The sequence below is a fragment of the Desmodus rotundus genome, chromosome 6, assembly GCF_022682495.2.
Source record: "Desmodus rotundus isolate HL8 chromosome 6, HLdesRot8A.1, whole genome shotgun sequence".
NCBI lineage: Eukaryota > Metazoa > Chordata > Mammalia > Chiroptera > Phyllostomidae > Desmodus > Desmodus rotundus.
The window spans coordinates 113,384,676-113,407,392 of record NC_071392.1 but is presented as its reverse complement, the minus strand read 5'-3'; the positions used below and the strand labels follow the sequence as shown (position 1 = coordinate 113,407,392).

The window sequence follows — 22,717 nt, the reverse complement described above, 5'->3', positions numbered from 1 at the left end:
ACAGTATCACAGTGCCTGTGATCAAGCAACCCTTATTTTACCTAACAATGGCCCCAAAGTGCAAGAGTCGTGATGCTGGCAATTTGGACATGCCAAAGAGAAGCCATAAAGTGCTTCCTTTAAGGAAAAAGGTGAAAGTTCTGGACTTAATAAGGAAAGAAAAAAAATTGTATGCTGAGGTTGCCAAGATCTATGGTAAGAATGAATCTTTTATCGAGAAGTTGTGAAGAAGGAAAAAGAAATTTTAGTTTTGCTGTTGCACCTCAAACTGCAAAAGTTATGGCTACATTGTGGAAGTGCTTAATTAGGTTGTAAAAGACATTAAATTTGTGAGTGGAAGACATGAAGAGAAAACGTGTTCCAACTGATGACAATGTGTTGCGCCAGAAAGCATTTAAGCCTATATAGACTTCAGAAGGGATCTCCTGAAATGAGTGACACCAAGCCATTTACTGCAAGTGAGGGGTGGTTACACAGATTCTGGAATAGATTTAGAATAAAGAATATAACAATTATTGGAGAGAACCGTATTCAGATAGCTTTTATTGCAGTATATTATACTTTTTCTATAAGTTATTATTAATCTCTTACTGTGTGCAATTTATAAGTTAAACTTTATTATAGACATGTATATAGAGGGAAAGACATATATATACACACATATAAGAGGTCTGTCCAGAAAGTATACAGCCATGTATTATAAAAAATAGAGACATTTACTGAAGGAGATACAAGAAACATTGTACACAGGGTAATGACACCTCAGTCCCCTTCTAAGTAGGCACCTTGGAACCTCACACAATTCTCCCAGTGTCTCTTCTACTGTTCAAAACATTTTGCAAAATCTTTTGTTGGAATCACCATCAGCTGCCCTCTTGTATTTTCCTGAATCTAATCGACAGTCTGAAATCTCTTCCCTTTCAAAGGTGATTTTAGTTTGGGGAAAAGCCAGAAGTTGTAGGGCACCAAATCTGGACTTAAGGGGGCTCTGTCACCTGGATGATTTGATGTTTCACCAGAAAAAACTCTGCATGAGACATGATGCATGAATGGGCAGACACGTTATCATGATGAAGCTGCCAATCACCAGTTGCCCTTAGCTGCACCTGTTTTCCTTATATTGCATCTCTTGACCGATGAAGAACACTGAGGGACGAAGAACATTGAGGTGGTACTCCTTATTAATTGTTTGGCCCGGGGGGGGGGGGGCGGGCATACTCATGATGGACAACAGCTTCTCAATCAAAAAACACAGTTAACGTGGTCTTGATCTTGCTGCGGCTTTGCCGTGCCTTCTTCAGGCACAGAACCAGGTGACTTCCATTGGAACAACCAGGCCTTTGTTTTTGGATCACAGCCATAGACTCTCGATTCATCTCTGGTTATGACCTTCTTGAGGAAATCTGGTTCATTGGTAGCAGTTTGAATTAAGTCACTAGCAACTACAGCACAATGTTCCTTCTGCTCTGGTAGTAGAAGCCTTGAAACGAATTTTGCCATGACATGTTTCATGCCAAGATCCTGCGCCAAAATCTCAAACACAGTAGTTTTGGAGTCCCCAGATCAGGTTCTAGTTCTTGCTCTGTCAGTGGCAGATCTTTGTTGATTGCAGCCCGTACACATTCAACATTCTCAGGTGTTCTGCTTGTTGCCCGCCTTCCAGAATGTAGATTACTTTTGACAGATTCTCGACCATCTTTGAAGCATTTGTACCACACTTTTATTTGCGCTGTACTCATTGAATTGTCCCCCAAAGTCTTCGGAATCATTCGAATAGTTTCCACAAAGGAATGTTCCAGATTAACACAAAATTTGATGCAGATTCATTGCTTTACTTGCTCAGTCCTTTTGAATGGAATGGCCACACAACAGTACACATGCTCACTCAACAGCATCTACCACCCCCACTGACTAGTACAGTGAAGTTGTCATTGTTCATACATGTGCATTCCAGTCCACTCTCCTTGGCTGCCAGGTTACATCCATGTCTCACAAACCATTCTAGTTATATTAACAATGGCTGGACTTTTTCCAGACAGACCTTGTGTGTGTGTGTGTGTGTATGTGTGCACATGGTTCAGAACTATCCTCAGTTTCAGGAATGCACTGGGGGTCCTAAAACCTATCTCCCTTGGGAGTAACTGCAAGAACTTTGTCAATGGAGAAACGAAACCAAACTGGTAACTAGCTGAAATACATTGTCTGAAACCAATGAAGAAATGAAACCAAACCAACAAACAAACAAATCAAACTGTCAACCAGTTATTTTATCTTTTATAAGGCAAAATGGCCTTATGGTCAATTAGTTATGCAACAAAAATGCGGCAAAAGTGCTTGTAGCAAAGATGTCTACAGCTAAAATACCGAACACAACTGGGAACACCTTTCCTCCATATCTTTGCACCGCTCTCTCATCATTCAGGTCTCAGAACAAATGTCACTCCCTCAGAGCAGCCTTCCCTGGAAAACAGACCCTCTTGTTCTCTCTTCCAATGCATTGTATTACACTGCCCCGTACTAATGCTTCATATCGCCTACCACTTTATTATTTTTTTATCCTCACCCGAGGACATGCCTATTGATTTTTAGAGAGAGGGGAAGGGAGGGAGAGGAGAGAAACATTGCTGTGAGAAAGAAACATTGATTGGGTTGCCTTCATTCACACCACGACTGGGGACTGACCTGCAGCCTAGGCTTATGTCCCACTGGGAATGGAACCCATGAACTTCTGGTTTACACGATGACACTGCAACCAACTCCAAGCAACTTAGCCACACCGACTAGGGCACACCTACCACTTTGGAATCATCTTCCTTATGTTTTCATTTGTCAGTCTTCCTTCCCTAGACTGTAAGCCCCAGGTGGGCAGGAATTGGCTTCTCTCACTGCTGAATCCTAGCCTCCAATACCACTGGGTATGTAGTAAGGGACCAGCCAACACTAGCCACTACTTTCATCTTTCTGTGCTCAGGGCTTGGTAAACAATGCCAGCTGCCATGCGGTCAGGCTGGGAAGGTCACTCTCAAGCAGGAATTCTGAATCTGCAATCTATGACCCCAAAGTGCCATGAACTTGGTCAGGAAAAAAAAAATTCCACCTATATTTTCATTAGCCTCTGAGTGCAATATAACATTTCCATCAATTCTAAATGTCAGCAACAAACCAGAAGCCTGTTAGCAGTAGTTGGGACTTCATCACTAACAGAAAGCACAGCAATTTCCATATCCTGTCACAATTGCTGCAGTATCTTGATAGTGCTTATGCTAATTGCACCTGTGAAATCGTGATGGTTTTGGATCATTGTTATTTAATGTTTTTTTTTTAAAAAAAGAATGTATGCTACTAAATCACAAATTTTAAAAATACGGTGATAATTGTTTCAATATTCAAATGTCACTGTTGTCTTTTTTTAATCCTATGTATTTTGTTTTATGGGTTTTAAAAACAGCATTCTGAGAAGGGTCCACAGGCTTCACCAGATGCCAAAGGGGTTCATGACACATATATAAAAAATACCCTAAAAAAGGGGTCTCTTAAAAGAGCTGACGTGCTCCATCCCTGGCCCTTCTGCCACCTGAAATCCAGCCCACAAGGCTAGGCTCAAGAGAGAAGCCCAGAAGAGCAGTGAGAACACGGTTTCTAACAGAGACTACGACACCTGCGGCAGCTCTGAGAAGGGATCCGGTACAAACAATGGGGAGCCCTCTGTTTAAAAGCCCTCTCTAAAGAAAACACTCAGAAGAGCACCCAACTTTCCCTGTATCCTCTCCCTGGGGCCGTACGATCTCCAGCTCACGAGAGTGAGTCCTACAGAAGACCCTCTGGTTACAATTAAACTTCTCACCCAAAATGCTCTTCAAGGCTGAAGAAAGACACACTCTCTCCCTATGAATCTGGAACTAGACAAAGGGAGCAGGGAAATGACATTTCTTTTTATAAATCCTCTCTAATCCACTGAAGAAAGCAATTTATCTGAAGTCACAGATTGTGGATATGCGGGGTTCGTTCCAGGAGGTGGAGCACAGAGCAGTGTCTGGTTTAGGTTTGAAGCCTGATTCTTATAAACTCAAAGTGCACTCATGGGAGTGGGAGAAGTGAACAATATAGAAAGAAACACCATCTCCAAGATCCTTTCTAGAGCCTGTGGAAGGCAGGAGCCGTGAGCATCATGAGGCAGTTTCTTGGCATCTCAGCCTGTGAATCATAGCTCTCACATGGGTTCATTGAACGATCTCTAATTTAGGAGCAGAGCAACAGAAGGGCCCCAAATTAACTTCAGTTTTTGTCCTCCCCCTTTCACTTGGAGTTCCATGGGCCTGAGTGTTGGGTGTCATCTATGATAAGACTCAGGGTATCTAGGGTGGTTCATCTTCATGCTCATCACAGTAAGAATCTGCCCAAGGTATTGGGGGGAGGGTAGTTGGAGGGAGGTGGAGTTGGGGGGAACCAGCTCAAAGAAAGGACTCATTTACATATCAGATTATTAATCACAGAGCAACTAAACATGCAGAGGACAGGGAGGAATGCCAGAGTTGTTGAGATGACAGTGTAACGTAAAAGGTTCTTATGAGACAAAGATAGGCAGGCGGCTGTGCATAGAATATCTCTGCAAGGCTGTATTAGAAAGTGCTAACAGTCAGTGTCCCTGGCAAGGGAGGAGGTTAGAGGTGGAGCTTGGGTGTAGGAGGGAACTTGACTTTTCTGTTTCACACTTTTTGTACCATTTAGGTTTTGTTCTATGCATATATATTATCAATTACAAAGTTATTGTTTACAGTCTTGCATGTCAGAAGGCTTTGTAGGAATGTAGCAGGTGCTTAATAAACAAACATGTTAACCATGGTGCTGTTTAAGGAGCTAGTATTTATGGATTGCCTACTGTGTGCCCAGGGCCCTTTGGCAATGACTTCTACTGATCTTAGGAGATGGAGGCTCAGCTAGGAGGGAGCCGAGTGGGAACTTCTCTCAGGTCTGCTGGAAGCCAGCACTCTGCCCCTCGGCAAGGACCACACTGCCTTCCTCCCTGGAGTGAGCAGTTGGAGGCACCAGATGCTCTGGCAGTATCCAGAGAGATGCCATCTGTGAGGGAAACCTATTCTTAGAGAGCAGAGACAGTCAGTGGTGGAGCCAGCCAGCCCCCAGTGGCAGTGGGGGATGCGGGGAGGGCAGGCAGCCAAGGCTTTACCTTTAGCTGGAGGTTAGGACAGGCTAAGAGCTAGGTATACTCGGTTCTCAGGACCACGGTTCCTTCTACGTTTGGATGCCATTAGAAATAACAGCAAACATTTACTGGGTGCTTACTTTATGTGTGTCAAAGCATTTAATCCTCCAGATCACCCTATAGAATGCCTATCTTACCAGGATGAAACACAGGCACAGAATGGTTAAGGCACTTGCTCTAGGAAACAGCAAAACCAGAGCTGAGGCGAGACACTGGCTACAAAGCCTATATCCCCAGCCACCATGTTACATTATCTCTCAACCTGCTACACCAGAGGCCAATTTTAGTTTGGGTTCCCCCAACAGCAGACCCCAAGACGAGGATTTGAGTATAAGCGGTTTATATGGGAAGTAGTCCCAGGAAGCTCTGGTAGGGGCATGAGGAAGGGAGACAAAGAAGGAGGTGTTATCAAGCAAGTGACCACTGTGGGCAACCGGAAGCTCAGTCCTCCTGAGCCCTGGGAGCCAGAGTGAAACATGCCTACTGGGCTAGGGGTACAGGAGTGTATTCATCAGTCATTGGTTGAGAATTGCTCCCTGGATGTGTTAATCGTCCAGCACTGCAGGCTGGCAAAGCAGGTGACAGTGGCAAGTGAGAGCCCTCGGGCAGAAAGATAAGGGATGGCACTTGTAAAATCTGGCTGGTGTGCACTGAAGTGGAAAGCTAGAGGGGATATGGGCAGGGCACCCCCAGCATCTGTTATAAAACCTGCTTGCTGATAGCCACCTCCTTCCCCTCCCCATAATTTCAGGATCTCATTCAGCCTCCACAGAGTGAACTAAGGAACCTTCAAGATCCTTTTCTCCAAGTTTGCAGTACAACATTGTGGCTGAGAACACAACTGCTAGGATCAGACCTAATCCCTCCTCTGTTACCTAACAGCTCTGTTTAATTTAGTCTCCTCATTTGTCACATGGGATAATGGTTGGCCCCATATCATCCCCTACTATCTTGTTACTCAAAGTGTGGCTCGGACCAGCAGCAGCAGCAGCAGCAGCACCTAGGAGTCTGTGAGGCCTGCAGAATATTCAGACCCCACCCCAAACCCACTGAATCGGATTCTGTATTTTAATGAGATCTCCAGTGACTCATGTGCACATTTCTACTAGTAACTGCTAAAATGAAAAAAGAGACTGAAGTATTCCTATTAGGCCAAGGGACTCCAATTAGTGGGTCATAGACCAAATTTTCCTGGAGACCTGATTGAGTTGTCCAGTTTGGTTTTAAAAAACCAGACTGGCACATAAGTCTCCAGTTCACTGAGTCCATCAGTCCCTACTGCAAAGTACCCAGAACATAATCATTTCTGTCACTGCCAGGACCCTTTAGGCATTTGAGTTTGTACCCCACTCTGGAACAGGCCCTGTAATTAGCTAACATTTGCATAGCTTAGCTTAGGTTTCTAAATTTAAAGTAAGGCACTGAGGTTCAGTGGATTGAGCACCGGCCTGCAAACCAAAAGGTTGCCAGTTCGATTCCTAGTCAGGGCACATGCCTGGGTTGCAGGCCAGATCACCGGTTGGGGGTGTGCGAGGGGGAACTGACTGATGTATCTCTCACACCCTCATGTTTCTTGCCCTTTCTTTTTCCCTCCCTTCCCCTCTCTCTAAAAAAAAGTAAATAAATAAAATCTTTAAAGTAAGGCACTGAAAAACACATAGGCTTAGCAATCAGATAGACCTGGGTTCAAACCCTGATAGGGCTACCGTACTAGCTGTATACCTCGGGCAAGTTGCTTCCCTTCTCTGATTCTCAGTTTCCACATCTGTAGAATGAAAACCAAAATGCAGGCCTGCAAAGTCATTGTACAGATTAAAAATAATATGTACAAAGCACCCAGGAAGAAGTAGGAGCTCACTAAATGGAAGTGATTCGTAGTGGAAGCAGCAGTTGTGGTTACACAAGTCCAACGTGGACACGGGGTACTATTACAATTATCCTCATTTTACAAGAAACTGAGGCTGTGACCCTCTGAGGCTTTAAGGAACTTCCTCAAAGTTACACAGAGGTGCAATGGGGACTCAAAACCATGTCCTCTAGCTCTAGATCTGCACTGTCCACTAGAATTTTCTGTGATAACAGAAGTGTTCTACATCTGTATAGCCCAATACGGTCGCCACTAGCCACATGCGGCTGCTTACTGAGCACCTGAAATGGGACTAGTCCAAATTGATATGTGCTGTACGTATAAAACACACACCTGACTTTGATGACTTAGTATAAGAAAAAAAGAATTGAAAAGATTTCATTCATTTTCTCATTAATTTTATGTTGAAATGATAATTATTTTAGAAATTTGGGCTAAAATACATAATTAAGGTTAATCTCATCTGCTTCTTCCCACTTTTTTAAAATGTGGCTACTAGAAAATTTTCAATTACAGATATGACTGTCATTGTGTTTCTGTTGGACAGTGGAACTCTAGAGCTTCTCCAATAGAACACCTGAGATAAAAAACTCAGTATTTTGTAAAAACGTATTTGCAAACCCCAATCCCACCAGCATAACAACGGCCGAAGAACATACCCACCAGAAAGAGATTTCAGGGCCCTCCTCTGAGCTCCACGGCCCCTGAGGCCTAGGTGGGCGAGTCTTTCCCTGGTCTCACCGAGGTTAGCAGCACAGCTGGAACCATGCCCAAGGCTCCTCAGCCTGATGCAGCCACTTGTTCCGCCATTCAAGAATACCTAATGGGATCTGAAAATTGGTGCTTTTGCTTTGGACAATGGAACCCTGGGACAATAGAAGTTAGAGTCTGAGAGCCATGATCTTGAGAAAGCAGGATCCTCTGGGAGATTTCACTCATGGACACCACCTAGAGCCTACTCCAGTAGAAGCCCTCAGGAGCACTTCAGGGTGGCGTTACTTCGAGGGACGTCTCTTGTTGTAGATGAGGAAATCTGAGATGTCGTGCCACACATTGCTGTCCTCATACAAGTAGGTCATGGAGGACTGCAGCGAGGGCTGCAGTGTGGGCCGGTGGTACTCGAAGAGCCACAGCACCAGCCCCCACACTACTGCGGTGAACAGTGGGAATGGGTCCCACTTGGGTTCGGGAATGTAGCCCTTCTCCACTCCCAGGCGGCACAGGGCAAACAGGACGCGTGACAACAGGTACATGTTGATCTGCAAGGAGGGAGTGACAGGGGATTATGGGTGTGTACAGCCACTGGGAACCCTCTGCCCACCCCTATGCATGGATCGGCGGTTTTTCAAAGTTGGTATGCAGACCTTCGCCGGGTAGCTCAGTTGATCAGAGGGTTGTCCTAATACACCAAGATTGCAGGTTCAATCCCCAGTCAGGGCACATACAAGAATCAACCAATGAAAGCATAAATAACTGGAGCAACAAAAATCAATGTTTCTCTCTCTCTTCCCCCCCTTCCTTTCTCTCTCTCTAAAAAACAAAACAAAACAAAAACAAAGTTGGTGTGCAAGATGATTTGAAGTGGTATCAGACATTTTAAACTATTAAACTATTTTATATCTTTATTATTTATTTAAAAAATTTAAAAATATATTTACATGGTTCAAAACTAAAAAATAACTTGGTATCAGAAAGAAAAAACATAAAGAAATTTGATAAACTGGATTTCATCAAATTAAAAAAAATTTTGGTTGTGAAAGCCCATGTAAAAAGGCTGAAAAGAAAAGCTATAGACTGGGAGAAAATATTTTTTAAAAAGTATCCGACAAAGACTAGTATCTGGGATATATTTTTTAAAAATTTAGCCCTGGCCGGTGTGGCTCAGTGAACTGAGTGCCGGCCTGCAAACCGAAAGGTCACGTATTTGATTCCCAGTCAGGGCACATGCCTGGGTTGCAGGCCAGGCAGTTTCCTGGTTGGGTTGTGCGAGAGGCAACCAATCGATGTATCTCACACACTGATGTTTCCTTTTCTTTCTCCTTCCCTCCCCCTCTCTCTAAAAGAATAAGTAAATAAAATCTTAAAAAAAATAAAAAACTCAAAACTCAACAGTAAAAATAAAATCCAATTAGAAAACAGGCAAAAGACATGAACAGATATTTTACTGAAGAGGTTATACAGTCGGAAAACAAACACATGTAAAGCTGTTCAACATCATTAGCCATCAGGGAAATGCAAATTTAAAACCACAATGAGATGGCACTACATGCTTATCAAAATGGCTAAAATTAAAAAAAAAAGTGATAAACCAAATACTGGCTTGGATGTGGAGGAACTGGATCACTTATGTCTATTCCTCATGGGAATGTAAAATTGTACAGTCACTGTGGAAAATAGTTTGACAGTTTCTTATAAAACTAAACACACACACACCATCTGACCCAGCAATTGCACTCTTGGCATTTATCCCAGAGAAATGAAAACTAATGCCCACCCAGTAACTTGTACAAGAATGTTCTTAGCAGCTGTATTCTTAGTAGCCAAAAGTTGGAAAAAAACTCAGAGGTCCTTCCAGGGGTGAATTGTTTAAACAGGCTGTGGTACATCCATGCAATGGAATGCCACTCAGCAATAAAAAGAAATGAACTATTGACAGACACAGCAACTGGGATTGCTCTCCAGCGAATTATGCTGACTGAAGAAAACCAGTCTCCAAAGGGTACAACTGTAATGACTCCACTTATATAACATTGTTGGAATGACAGAATTTTAGAAATGGAGGTCAGAAGAGTTGTTGCCAGAGGCCAATCAAAGGAGACGAGGGGGAGGGAGATGGTGTGACTAGGATTCCTAGCCTTTGGAACTGAAATTTCTAACAAATATAAAAACTGAGCAAATTTTCTCAAAATACAAAATGCTCATATCCACAGACTCCACAATTCCACGACTAGGAACTTTCAGACAGCCTGACACATGTGCAAGAAGACATCCAAACAAAGATGGAGACTGCATGTGTAATGGCAAGAGGCTACAGACCTCCTGAATGCCCATCAGACGGAGACTGGTAAAATCAGGCCGGCCCACTCGCCCAGCAGTGTAAAAATACAACTAAACGATGAAGAGATAGCCAACCTATCAGATGCAGAGTTCAAAACACTGGTAATCAGGATGCTCACAGAAATGGTTGAGTATGGTCATAAATTAGAGGAAAAAGTGAAGGCTACGCAAAGTGAAATAAATAAAAATAGACAGGGAACCAACAGTGAAGGGAAGGAAACCAGGACTCAAATCAACGATTTCAAACAGAAGGAAGAAATAAACATCTAACCGGAACAGAATAAAGAAACAAGAATTCAGAAAAATGAGGAGAGGCTTAACATTCTTTAAACAGGACTTTAAACATTCCAACATCAGAATCATAGGGATGCCAGAAAGAAAAGAGGAAGAGTAAGAAATTTAAAATTTATTTGAAAACATAATGAAGGAGAACTTTTCCAATCTGGCAAAGGAAATAAGACTTCCATGAAGTCTAGGAAGCCCAGACAGTCCCAAACAAGTTGGACCCAAGGAAGCACACACCAACATCATAATTATGTTACCCAAGATTAAAGATAAGGAGAGAATCTTAGAAGCAGCAAAGATAAAAGGACACAGTTACCTACAGAGGAGTTCCCATAAGACTATCAACTGATTTCTCAAAAGGAACCTTGCAGGCAAGAAGGGGCTGGAAAGAAGTATTCAAAGTCATGAAAGGCAAGGACCTACATCCAAAATTACTCTATTCAGCAAAGCTATCATTTAGAATGGAAGGGCAGATAAAGTGCTTCCCAGATAAGGTCAATTTAAAGGAGTTCATCATCACCAGGCCCTTAGTATATGAAATGTTAAAGGGACTTTCTAAGATAAAGAAGATGATAAAAAATATGAACAGTAAAGTGACAACTAACTCACAACTATCAACAACTGAACCTACAAAAACAAAAACAAAAATGAACTAAGCAAACAAATAGAACAGGAACAGATTCACAGAAATAGAGATCACATGGAGGGTTATCAAGGGGGAGGGGGAAGAATGGGAGAAAAAGTACAGGGAATAAGAAGCATAAATGGTAGGTACAAAATAGACAGGAAGAGGTTAAGAATAGTATGGGAAATGGAGAAGCCAAAGAACTTTTATGTATGACCCATGGACACAGACTAAGGTAGGGTGTATGTTGGTGGGAGGGGGGTACAGGGTGGAGGGGAATAAAGGGGAGAAAAAAATGGGATAATTGTAATAGCACAATCAATATAATATATTTAAAAAAACCAACAGGAAGATGGAGGCATAGGTAGACACACTGTGCCTCCTTGCACAACCAAAAGGACAACAATTTAAAAACAAAAAACAACCAGAACTGACAGAAAATCGAACTGTATAGAAGTCTGACAACCAAGCAGATAAAAAAGAACATTCATCCAGACCGGTAGGAGGGGCACAGCCGGGCAGCCGGGCAGAGAGGACTAGTGGCAAGGTGGCAGCGAGGTGGCGGATTGTGGAGCGGGGAGGGCTGGGCTGCAGCTGGCACACCCCACAAGGTGGTGGCTGGCAGACCCCATGGCCCCACATTCGCGTACAGATAAACTGGGAGGAATGGCGGGGGAGCGAAACAGACCACGCAACCCAGGGCTCCAGTGCGGGGAAATAAAGCCTCAAACCTCTGATTGAAAACACCCGTGGGGGTTGAGGTGTCAGCAGGAGAAACTCCCAGCCTCACAGGAGAGTTCATTGGAGAGACCCACAGGGGCCTAGAGAGTGCACAAGCCCACCCACTTGGGAATCAGCACCAGAGGGGCCCAATTTGATTGTGGGTAGCAGAGGGAGCGACTGAAATCCAGCAGAGAGTGGAGCAAGTGCCATTGCTTCCTCTCGGCCCCTCCCCCACATACAGTGTCACAGCCCAGCAACCAGCGTTACCCTGCCCTGGTGAACACCTAAGGCTCCGCCCCTTTACTCAACAGGCGAGCCAAGACAAAAAAAAAAAAAAAATGGCCCAAATGAAAGAACAGATCAAAGCTCCAGAAAAAGTATAACTAAGCGATGAAGACATAGCCAACCTATCAGATGCACAATTCAAAACACTGGTAATCAGGAAGCTCACAGAATTGGTTGAATTTGGTCGCAAATTAGATGAAAAAATGAACGCTATGCTAAGAGAAACAAAGGAAAATGTACAGGGAACCAATAGTGATGGGAAGGAAACTGGGACTTAAATCAACGGTGTGGACCAGAAGGAAGAAACATCCAACCAGAACAGATTGAAGGAACAAGAATTCAGAAAAATGAGGAGAGGCTTAGGAACGTCCAGGACATCTTGAAACATTCCTAAATCTGAATTATAGGGGTACCAGAAGGAGAAGAGGAAGAACAAAAAATTGAAAACTTATTTGAACAAATAATGAAGAACTTCCCTAATCTGGCAAAGGAAATAGACTTCCAGGAAGTCCAGGAAGCTCAGAGAGTCCCAAAGAAGCTGGACCCAAGGAGGAACACACCAAGGCACATCATAATTACATTACCCAAGATTAAAGAGAAGGAGAGAATCTTAGAAGCAACAAGAGAAAAGGACACAGTTACCTACAAAGGACTTCCCGTAAGACTGTCAGCTGATTTCTCAAAAAAGACCTTACAGGCAAGAAGGGACTGGCAAGAAGTATTCCAAGTCATGAAAGGCAAGGACCTACATCCAAAATTACTCTATTCAGCAAAGCTATCATTTAGAATGGAAGGGCAGATAAAGTGCTTCTCAGATAAGGTCAAGTTCAAGGAGTTCATCATCACCAAGCCCTTATTATATGAAATGTTAAAGGGACTTATCTAAGAAAAAGAAGATAAAAAATATGAACAGTAAAATGACAGCAAACTCACAGTTATTAACAACCACACCTAAAACAAAAACAAAAGCAAACTAGGCAAACAACTAGAACAGGAACAGAACCACAGAAATGGAGATCACAGGGAGGGTTATCAATAGGGGAGTAGGAGGGGGAGAGAGGGGGGAAAGGTACAGAGAATAAGTAGCATAAATGATAGGTAGAAAATAGACAGGGGGAGGGTAAGAATAGTATAGGAAATGTAGAAGCCAAAGAACTTATAAGTATGACCCATGGACATGAACTATAGGGGGGGAATGTGGGAGGGAGGGGGTGGGCAGGATGGAGTGGAGCGAAGGGGGGGAAATGGGACAACTGTAATAATGCCGGAAACAATGCCGGGGGTGAGTGCAGCCCTGTGCTGGAAAGGGCAGGTTCCCTAGGGAGATCAGGCCTAAGAAAGAATGCATAAAGTCCTGTGAAACCTACTTTGTTAATACCCTCAATTTAAATGATAAGGGTCCAAGCATGAAATGAGTTTGTTCCCCCAAGTTTTATGGCCCTTTAACTATCTGACCCTGACTCAAAATAAGCCCTCAGAGTTCTTTGAATGTTATCTATTATTTGATCATTTCTGCCTGACAATGATTGATGAGCTTTGCAAAGGACACCCTGTATACACCCTGTATTCCTATGCAAATTAAACCCAATAAAGGCCTGTCCAGGCAAAGGACAGGCCAGCCCTCTCTTTCATTGAGAGAGCATCCATGTCATCCCTTTTCCTCCACAGGACTTCTGTAGTCCATGTGAATTTGTTTCGTCTCAACCATAACACCGCGGACACTGCTGGCCAGTGTCCGCATTAGGGGCTTGGTTGGCAACCTAGGCATGTGCCCTGACCAGGAACTGATCCAGTGACCTTTGGGTTTGCAGGCCAGAGTTCAATCCCCTGACCAACACCAGCCAGGGCCAAAGTGGTTTTCTTAAAAAAAAAAAAAAAAAAAAAAAATCTCTGCTCCAGAGAGCAGTACACAATGATTTTTGGGAACCATAAAATCCAACAAGCTGCTTGATTTACACATGAGGAAACTGAGGGGGAAGTGACCTTCCCAAGGTCACAGAGGGACTGGTGAATCACAGACCCTCAGACTTGGAATGGAGCCAAGAGCTCATCTTCTTTGACCCCTCCATCCCCAGCTCATACCTGAACCACAACACACCCAGCCCCAGCAGCCCTCCCACCCACATCCCTGGGGAGGATCTTTACCTGGCTGTTGATATTATTGTTATCTCCAAACACCAGCATGCCCCCAAAGAAGGCAGCCAGGAATGAGTGCACCTGGTAGGTCTTGCCCTGCACACGGGACTGCAGGGCGCAGAGCCCCTTGTAGGTGAACACGAAGCGGGCCAGGTTAGAAGAGTGGGTGTACGTGGCCTGCAGGATGGCCCGAAGCTTCTCTCGGAGGCTGCACAAACACAGGGAGCCACCATGAGTGCAGACCCAGCCATTCGGAGGGCATTTACCCGCTGGGCATGCAAAACTAAGCTAGGCAAGTTGGTCTGGGCTGATGCTTATTCAACCCCAGGCCTTTAACCTCCCCGTCCTGGGGGCTGCTGCCTCACTTGATTCAAGCCTCTACTCCACGCCACTTCCTCAGAGAGGCTTTCCCCGATCACCCTGCATAAAAGAATACCCATCACATCTGTCCCCTTACACTAGTTTTCTTTTCCTTCATAGGTCTTATTACCACCTGACATTTATATGCTAAACAAGAAAATGTTTGCTTGTTTATTATCTCCCCCACTCCTGCCCCATGCCTGTGCAAGGTACCAGAAAGTAGTGTCTACAACTGACTTGCTCATGTGAAGAAATGAATGAATGAGGGAGTGAGTGCCTACTTTGTGCTGGATCTGGGGCTACAGTTCTGCGGGGAGAAAAGATCTGCTTGCTGCCCTCATGAGGTTTATGATCTAAAGGGAGAGGGGAACGTAAACAATCACAAAGCAGGGTCAAACTGTGACCACGACAAGAGATGTCCTGGGATCTGAAGGATGAGGACTCAATGGGGTCAAGAGGGGACAGGCATTGCTTCCCAGGTGGAGGGACCAGCCAAGGTCCTGAGGAGGGACAAAGAGTGGGGAGTAAAGGAACAGGAAGAAACCTGAGCAGAGGATGTGTGGGCAAAGGATGAAGGGAATGTAGGGTGAGAGGGGGGCCATGCTAACTTTTGTCTTTGGACTGAGAGAACATTTAACTAGGGGAGGGAGATGATTTATTCTTTAAAATCAAATCAATCAGCATTGTTTCTCTCTCACATCAATGTTTTTGTTCTCTCTCTCCCCATCCCCCTCTTCCTGTCTCTCTAAAAGCAATAAAAAAAATGTCCTCGGGTGAGGATGAAAAAATAAAAATAAAAGGAACAGTAAACCCAAGTGCTCTCAAGGCTAGATGAGGACCTTGGAGTGGGTCTACCAGGACCTGTGGAAATCTGTCAGGTGAGTGGGCAGCCAGGAATCAACTAGTTCTCACCCCATAGGAACAGGGGAGTGTTGCCAGTTCTAAGACAAGTGAGATCTCCTGGTTTTTAAGTGTTAACACTAATCCTGCCTTTACATGGTTTCTAGAATCTGACTACTTCTCCTAAACCCCCACTGCCACCATGAAAGTCTAATTCACCAGTGTTGCTCACCTGGATTATTGCCAAAGTCTCCTATTTTACACCGACTACTACCCTTGGGACTCACCCCCGCCTGTAATAAGCTGGCAGCACTCTTCCCTCTCATGGTTAAAAGATCAGTCAAATAGAACCACATCCCTGCAAAAAATCTTACAATTTCCTGTTTCACTTAAAAGAAAAAAGCCCAACTCCTCTCTAAAGTAGGACACGATGGGCCCAGCTTACCCTGTGACCTTCCTCTTTTTTCTCTCCCCTTCAATTCCTCTGCTCTAGCCTCCTCAAACTCACCAGGCATGATCCCACCTGAGGGCCTTTTTTAAAAAGATTTAATTAATTGGTTTTTAGAGAGAGGAGAAGGGAGGGAGAAAGACAGGGAGAGAAATGTCAGTGTGTGGTTGACTCTTTCGTGGCCCCCACTGGGGACCTGGCCTGCAACCCAACCATATGCCCTGACTGGGAGTTAAACCAGCAACCCTTTGGTTCGCAGGCTGGTCTCAATCCACTGAGTTACATCAGCCAGGGCCTACTTCAGGGCCTTTGCGCTGGCTATTCCCTTGGGCTGAAACACTCTTTCCCCTAATACCCACTTGGCTAACTCTTTCACCTCCTTAAAGCCTTCACTCGAATGTCACTTTCTCACTGAGGCCTTCCTTATTTAATTCTGCAGCCTGCCCTTTCTCCAGAACTCCTGATCCCCTTTCTCTTTCCTTGCTCTAATTTTTCTTTCCCATAGCCCACACCACCTTTTAACATATACGCTCCTTATTTATTATGTTTTTTCCTCGGCTACTCCCTGCTAGCATGCAAGCTCAGCGAGGGCAGTGATCACTGTCTGCTTTGTTCACTGCTGTATCCTAGCACCTAAAACAGTGTCTGGTCCACAGTGTATGCTCAATAAATATCTACTGAATGAATGGCTGAGCTCAATTTTTTAAGAAAACAATTCGGAGGATGAAAACCAAAACAAACGAACAAAAATTTACAAAGTGATTACAAAAAGAGAAAATCTTGAAGCTGGATTTGGCCAGAAGGTTTCCATGTATGAGTCTTATAAGCTCCAGGTGAGACTACATTAAAAACTAGATCACAAGGTGGATTCTGAGAAGTGCCCCGAGGGAAGACATGAGAGATCAAAGGAGGGCCAAGAAGTGTGAGCAACTGGAGGTCATAGGTGGTTTTCTGAGAATGTGATCCTCAGAGAACTGGTATGGTTTGCTAAACAGGAAATAAAAGTGGGGTAGAAGAGAAAAAGGTAGTCCTGGCAGAGGTTCAAAATGTGTGGAGGCAGAAACACATGTGGCATGTACGTGGAATGACAGCAAGTCCTGTGTGCCAAAGGCACCCCAGGGTGAATATGGGGGAATAGGGAGGGGACGCAGCTGAGGCCAAACTGCAGAGGGCCTTGAAGTCCACACCTGGAAACTGGGCTTCTCTGGAGGGAGTGGGAGCCAGGGGAGTTTTCCAGCAGGGATAATAGAATCAGAGTTGTACTTTAGGAGGTGGCAGTGAGGACAGGCTAGACCCAGCTAGGAAGCTACTGCAACAGCCCTGACACTGAGGACTGACCACATTCTCTCCCAGTTTGAGGGGTGTGCAGAGCGCATGAGTACCTGCCACTCCGGAAGAGAAAGGTCATGACCAGTGCATGAGGGGCCCGGATTTTGGCTCCATAGCTGTAGAAGCAAAAAGAAAACAGTTACTACAGCATTACTATATCAGTTTTCTTCTGAACTATCTCTTTGACCCCTTATCCTCACCCCATCCCTAATTCTAACATCATTTTGGGACAGGAAATAATGCTAGCTTTTGAGTTAGATCTAGGTTCAAAGTGGGTCATAGAAAGGAAACAGTATTTGGTGTCAAAGTCCTGCCACATTTTGCTGTACAAACTTGGAAAGATCACTTAACCTCTCCGACCTGCTCTTTTCCCATCAGTAAAAAGTATTTTCCATTTCAGAGTTGCCTCTGGCAGGTAGGGACATAGCACGTGTGAAAGTTCCTAGTTCAACCAATGTTAATGTCTCTTTCTTGTTCTTTTTTTACTGGACTCCCTTTTCCCCCACCAAGTTCTCCAGCTGCCAGGCTCTGATCTAACCAGGTTACCAAGCCTAAAAATCCATGGCAGCCTCCTTGAAACAATGGTCACAAGCCATATATTGTTGTCATATGAGTATCTGTGAATGTTCACTGTAGGCTTGTTTGAAATAGCAAAAGACTGGAAGCAAACCAGTGCCTATCCTCAGGGGGTGGGTTATTAGGTAAATAAATAATGGTCCCTTCATTCAGTGGAATACTCAGCAGCAGTAAAAGAGTGAGGTGGCTTTATGTGCACTCCAGGGTTCACTAGAGCAAGGTGTGCAAAATGTAAAATTGTGTAAAAACAAGGAAATTCTTCTATAAACCTATAAGTATTTTGAAATAAATTTGTTTAAAAGATGTAGGAGGGGTCCTGGCTGGTGTGGCTCAGTGAACGAAGAAGCCCTCAGCTTCCTCCAGGTGACCAGAACTAAAAAGACCCTCCTTATACCCCAGACACAAGCAGAACAGTGCCCCCAACTCCCCACATCTGCCAGGACCCCTTCCCAAAGTCTTCAAACTCAGGGGGAACTGGTTACTATCGTTCACAGGATTACTCTGTATCCTGAAAAAAAGAATGCTCTGGATTTAAAAAGACTTAAAGGATATTGTAGAATTGTACACCTGAAACCTATATAATTTTGCCAACCAATGTCACTCCAATAAATTCAGTAAAAAATAAAAGACTTAAAAGACATAATGACAGATGCAATGTAATGTCCCACAGGATCCTGGTCTGGACAGACTAGCTGCAGAGAACATTTGGGGGACAACTGGGACAACTTGGCTATTGACTGGCAGTAGTCAACATTACAGGATTAATATTAATTCATTAAATGTAATCATGGTAATTTAGCCATATAAGAAAATGTTTTTATCTGTAGAGGTGCGCATTGAAATATTCAGGAGTGGACCATCAAAATGAGTTAAATTTTACAAAGTTCACATGTCTTAGTCACCCAGGTGCCTCCCTAAATATAGGGCATATTGTTTTCCACCTCCAGGCCTTTGTTCAAACCATTCCTTCCACCTGGGATGCCCTTCTCCCTCTGGCAAACTCCAACTCAGCCTTCAAAACACCACCATCAGCTCTTCTGCACAGCACTCCTGACCATCCGGTACTGCCATGACAGTTTAATGGCCAGTCTGCCCGGGACTCCAGATCTTTACACGTGGGCACAGTGTCTTAGCGCTAAGCAGTAATGGGATCACTGCTTAGAGAAACCCTGTATAGGTGAGTTTGTTTCCACTTTACAGAGGAGGAAACTGAGGCCAGAAGAGATGAAGGGCACCCAGCACTGAAATGAAGGAACTGGGATTTGAGCCCAAGGGCTTGACCTTAGCAAGTGCCTGCCCAGGCCAAGGAGGTTCCTGCGATCACAGGAAGAGTTGGGTGGGAATAGGTGTACGAAGCCAGCATTGGGCAATGCCCGCTGGCATCAGGACCTGTGTGACTCCTGTTCCATCCTGCTATGTCCTGCGAAATAGCTTGGCAAAGGGAAACAGATGTTATCTCAGGGACTATTCTACCCTAGTTATACCGAGGTATGGTGGATATCATCTGGCTAGACTCAGCAGGAATCAACTTCAGCCTGAAACTCTGGGTGCCCACGGAAGCCAAGAGCTTAGTGTTGAGGTCAGGCATCCCTGGGTTTGAATCCTGGCTCAGAACCTGACCAAGTAACATAATCATGAGCAATGAGTTTACCTTTCTGAGCCACAGTCTTCTCATCTGGAAAATGGGAATAATGGCAATTCTTACCTTGCACACTTACTCATTCATTCAATAAATATTTGAAAGCCTACTGTGTACCAGTTACTAGGAATATACCAAAGAACAAAGTAGATAAAAATTTCTGTCCCCATGAAGCTCACTTTCTAGTGAGAGATAGAATACGAAAACAGGATAAATGAAGGGGGTGGGGGAGGTGGAGGACGGTATGGGAGGATAAAATAGTGATGAGTAGAGACTTGACTTGGCATGGTGAACACACAATACAGTGTACAGATGATGTTTTGTGGAATTGTGCACCTAAAACCTGTACAATTTTGTTAACCAATGTCACCCCAATACATTCAATACAAAATTAAAAAAGCAGGATACATGAGTGAACTGAGTGTCAGAAGGTGACAACTACTACGGAGAAAAATTAAGTAGGGAAGAAGGTGGGGAGCTCAGGGATGGCCTCACTGAGACGTGACATAGACGCCTGAAAAAGATGAGAAAAGTGACCTAATATAACCATAACCGCAGCCAACAGTTGTACATATATCAGGCACTGTGCTAGGCATCACACACTTACTGACTTAATCCTCTGATAGTGTAAGTACTGTTATAACCCCCATTTTATAGAAACTGAGACTTAGAGGGGCTAAATGACTTGCAAGGTCACACAGGTAGGTGGCACCAGGATTCAAACTGAGGCAGTCCGCCGGCCTTATCACCATGCCAAACTGCCATTAGGATGCCAACTACAGGACAGTGATCTTTGTTCGGTTTGTTTTCTGTTGCAACCCCAGTTCTGGCACAGTAGGCTCTCAATACTCGATAGCTGTTGTGCATAAGGTTTAAAGGAGGCCGAGTACCCCTCCAGGTACCAGGCGGGGGTAATGACCAAAGGCGGGAATACAGAGACTGGCATGGGAGGTGGCCAAGGAAGGAGGGCCAGATTGCAAAGTACGAAGGGCCCAGAAAAAGCGTAGTGGAAGCCCTAGCCCACAAGGCGCTCGAGACCCAAAATCCAGTGCCCACAGTACAGATGGTGGACACCGAGATCTAAAGACAAACGGCTGCTCAAGGGCACACAGCGCAGCTGCGCCAAGCCGGGAACACGCGCCGCTGACCCCAGCTAGGCCCGTCCCTCAACCCGGACCCTACCACCCCACTCACACTGCCCCGTTCCGGAAGCCTTTAAGCACCGCGAACGCAGCGTGGTAACGGCGCTTGCGCAGCAGTGTGTTGACGGCCAGGAGTAGACCCTGCAGGTGCGGCGGGGCTGCCATAGCTAGGGTATAGCGAAGGGGCGGAATACTGAAACCGAGACCGATGTGCTTTGACAGTCCCTGTTCCGGCTGCACCGCCCTCAGCTCCGGGCTGCGCCACCGCATCTTTACGACTATAGGCTGTGTGTTCTGTCACTCGTACATGAGGAGCCAATCAAAGAGCATACTTACCTCACGAGAGGAATGCAACGCACGCTCTCTAGAGAATAGAGGTTTGATTGGAAGAGGAGAGCTTGTAACCTATCACAGTGAGCTCTGCCCGATTCTACCTAAGAAAAGTCAGAATCGCATACCTGGATTTGTCCAATCAGAAGCATGTTTCCGTTGTGTTTGGAAGGTGTGTCACCTATGAGTTTCCAAAGTTTCCTGAAAGAGGGGCCGCCCTTCTTAGCGCTGGGATGGTGACCCTGGAGGAGACAGCTTTTAAACAGGACAGTTTTGATTGGGTAAACAGTAATCATAGCGATCTTCTCTGAGCATAGATCACTTGACACCATCAATGTTTTCAATTTATCCTTAAAATATCCGAACTTCTTCCCATTGCCCACAAGACAAGACCCTATAATCTGGCCCCTGCTTCCCCATCGAAACTCATGTCGGGCCACTTGTCCCCTCAGTCACTCCTCTCCAGCCAAACCAGCCTCCTTGCTGTTCCTTGAGCATTCCAAGAAAGCTCCAGCCTCAGTGCCTTTGCAGTTGCTATTTCCCTGCCTGATAGGCATAATTTCCAGTTCTTTCCATGGCTGCCTTCAAGTTTCAGGTCAAATTCCACCTCCTCAAAGAGGCCTTCCTAGATATTCCATTTAAGTAGCACTTGGTTGGAGCGGACGCAACCTGCAAACCAAAAGGTCGTGGGTTCAATTTCCGATCAGGGAACATGCCTGGGTTCAAGGTTCCATCCCTGGTCGGTATGCGTATGGAAGGCAGCTCACCAATGTTTCTCTCCCTGATTCCTTGTACTCTTTTATTTTCTTCATAGAACTTCTCACTCTTTGAAATTATTTGTCACATGTTCATTATCCATTTGCCCTTACCAGAATGTAAATTCCATAAGGACAGAAACCTTTTCTGTCTTGTTTTCTGCTCTAACCCTGGCAATTAGCACATGGTAGGTGCCCAGTACATGCTTGTTGAAGTAATATCGTTTGGGTTGTCATCTCCAAGAGCATTGATAAGTGACATCTATGTATGATGGCACTCTGTAGAGTGGTCATTGGATAACAGCTATGCATTGAGTGGTAGTATTTGAACCATGTGGTATTGTCACTGGAAGAACGAGTGTTCTGAGGATCTTGCTTCTTGTCTTCTTGAGAGAAGGAAGTCAGACGCCAGACACAGATAGCGAAGCAGGCAGAGGTTTATTAGCAACGGGGAAGTACACTTGGAAGATTTTCAAGCAGTTGACTCATACCCAATTGAATGGCCCGCTGGGCTACAAACTTAGGGTTTTTTAGGCTTGCTCGAACTTCCGGTCAGCCTCCTGGCTCCTCCTCTCCTGCTGATTTGTTCCTGCCAAACGCATGGGCACATCTCTACCAACAGGGGTGGTCATATGCCTGTGCTATTCAGGTTTTGTGGTCATGTACATGCTCTTTTTACCATTTTTGCCTTTTACGTCTAGTGTCCCCAGTGGAAAGTCCTATACTGGTTATTACCTTAATCCCTCTGTGCATGCTTCTCACAGATGTGTAACTGCCCCAGATCGTATCAGGAACTCGAACATTGTGGTCAACCCTCTGGTTATCAGCTAATGGTTCCCCATGTGTCCCCTCGTGCCCCATTTATCCCCTCATCCGGCTTATGCCTAGCTAGCTACCTACTCTAACAGAATTTACCTCTGATACTATTGCCCAGATCAGTGTCATGTGATGATGTCAGAGGTCAGTGAAGGCAAAATTATGCTGGGCTCATTTTATTGCTGAAACTGGATTTTTTTTTCTCTCTCTCTTTCTTTTGTCTCTTTTCTTTTCAATAATGGTGGACTGGTTAATTCAGGTAATCTTTCCTCTGAAAATAGAG

General features: G+C 44.7%; 1 protein-coding gene across 2 annotated transcripts; it reads right to left on the bottom strand.

The window, feature by feature from the left end:
• Positions 1-512: 512 nt before the first annotated feature.
• On the bottom strand, positions 513-20,776 carry PXMP4 (peroxisomal membrane protein 4). 2 transcript variants are annotated; one of them, XM_024559824.3, is made up of 4 exons: positions 20,586-20,776; positions 17,230-17,292; positions 14,209-14,407; positions 513-8,347 (listed from the first exon to the last, which is right to left on the bottom strand). In XM_024559824.3, exons 1-4 carry the CDS (start codon positions 20,696-20,698, stop codon positions 8,084-8,086), a joined length of 639 nt encoding a protein of 212 aa, XP_024415592.1. In that variant the 5' UTR covers positions 20,699-20,776; the 3' UTR covers positions 513-8,083. The 2 variants fall into 2 exon arrangements, with proteins under 2 accessions (XP_024415592.1, XP_024415593.1); XM_024559825.4 differs by lacking the exon at positions 14,209-14,407 and having other exon boundaries at positions 8,086-8,347.
• Positions 20,777-22,717: the final 1,941 nt, after the last annotated feature.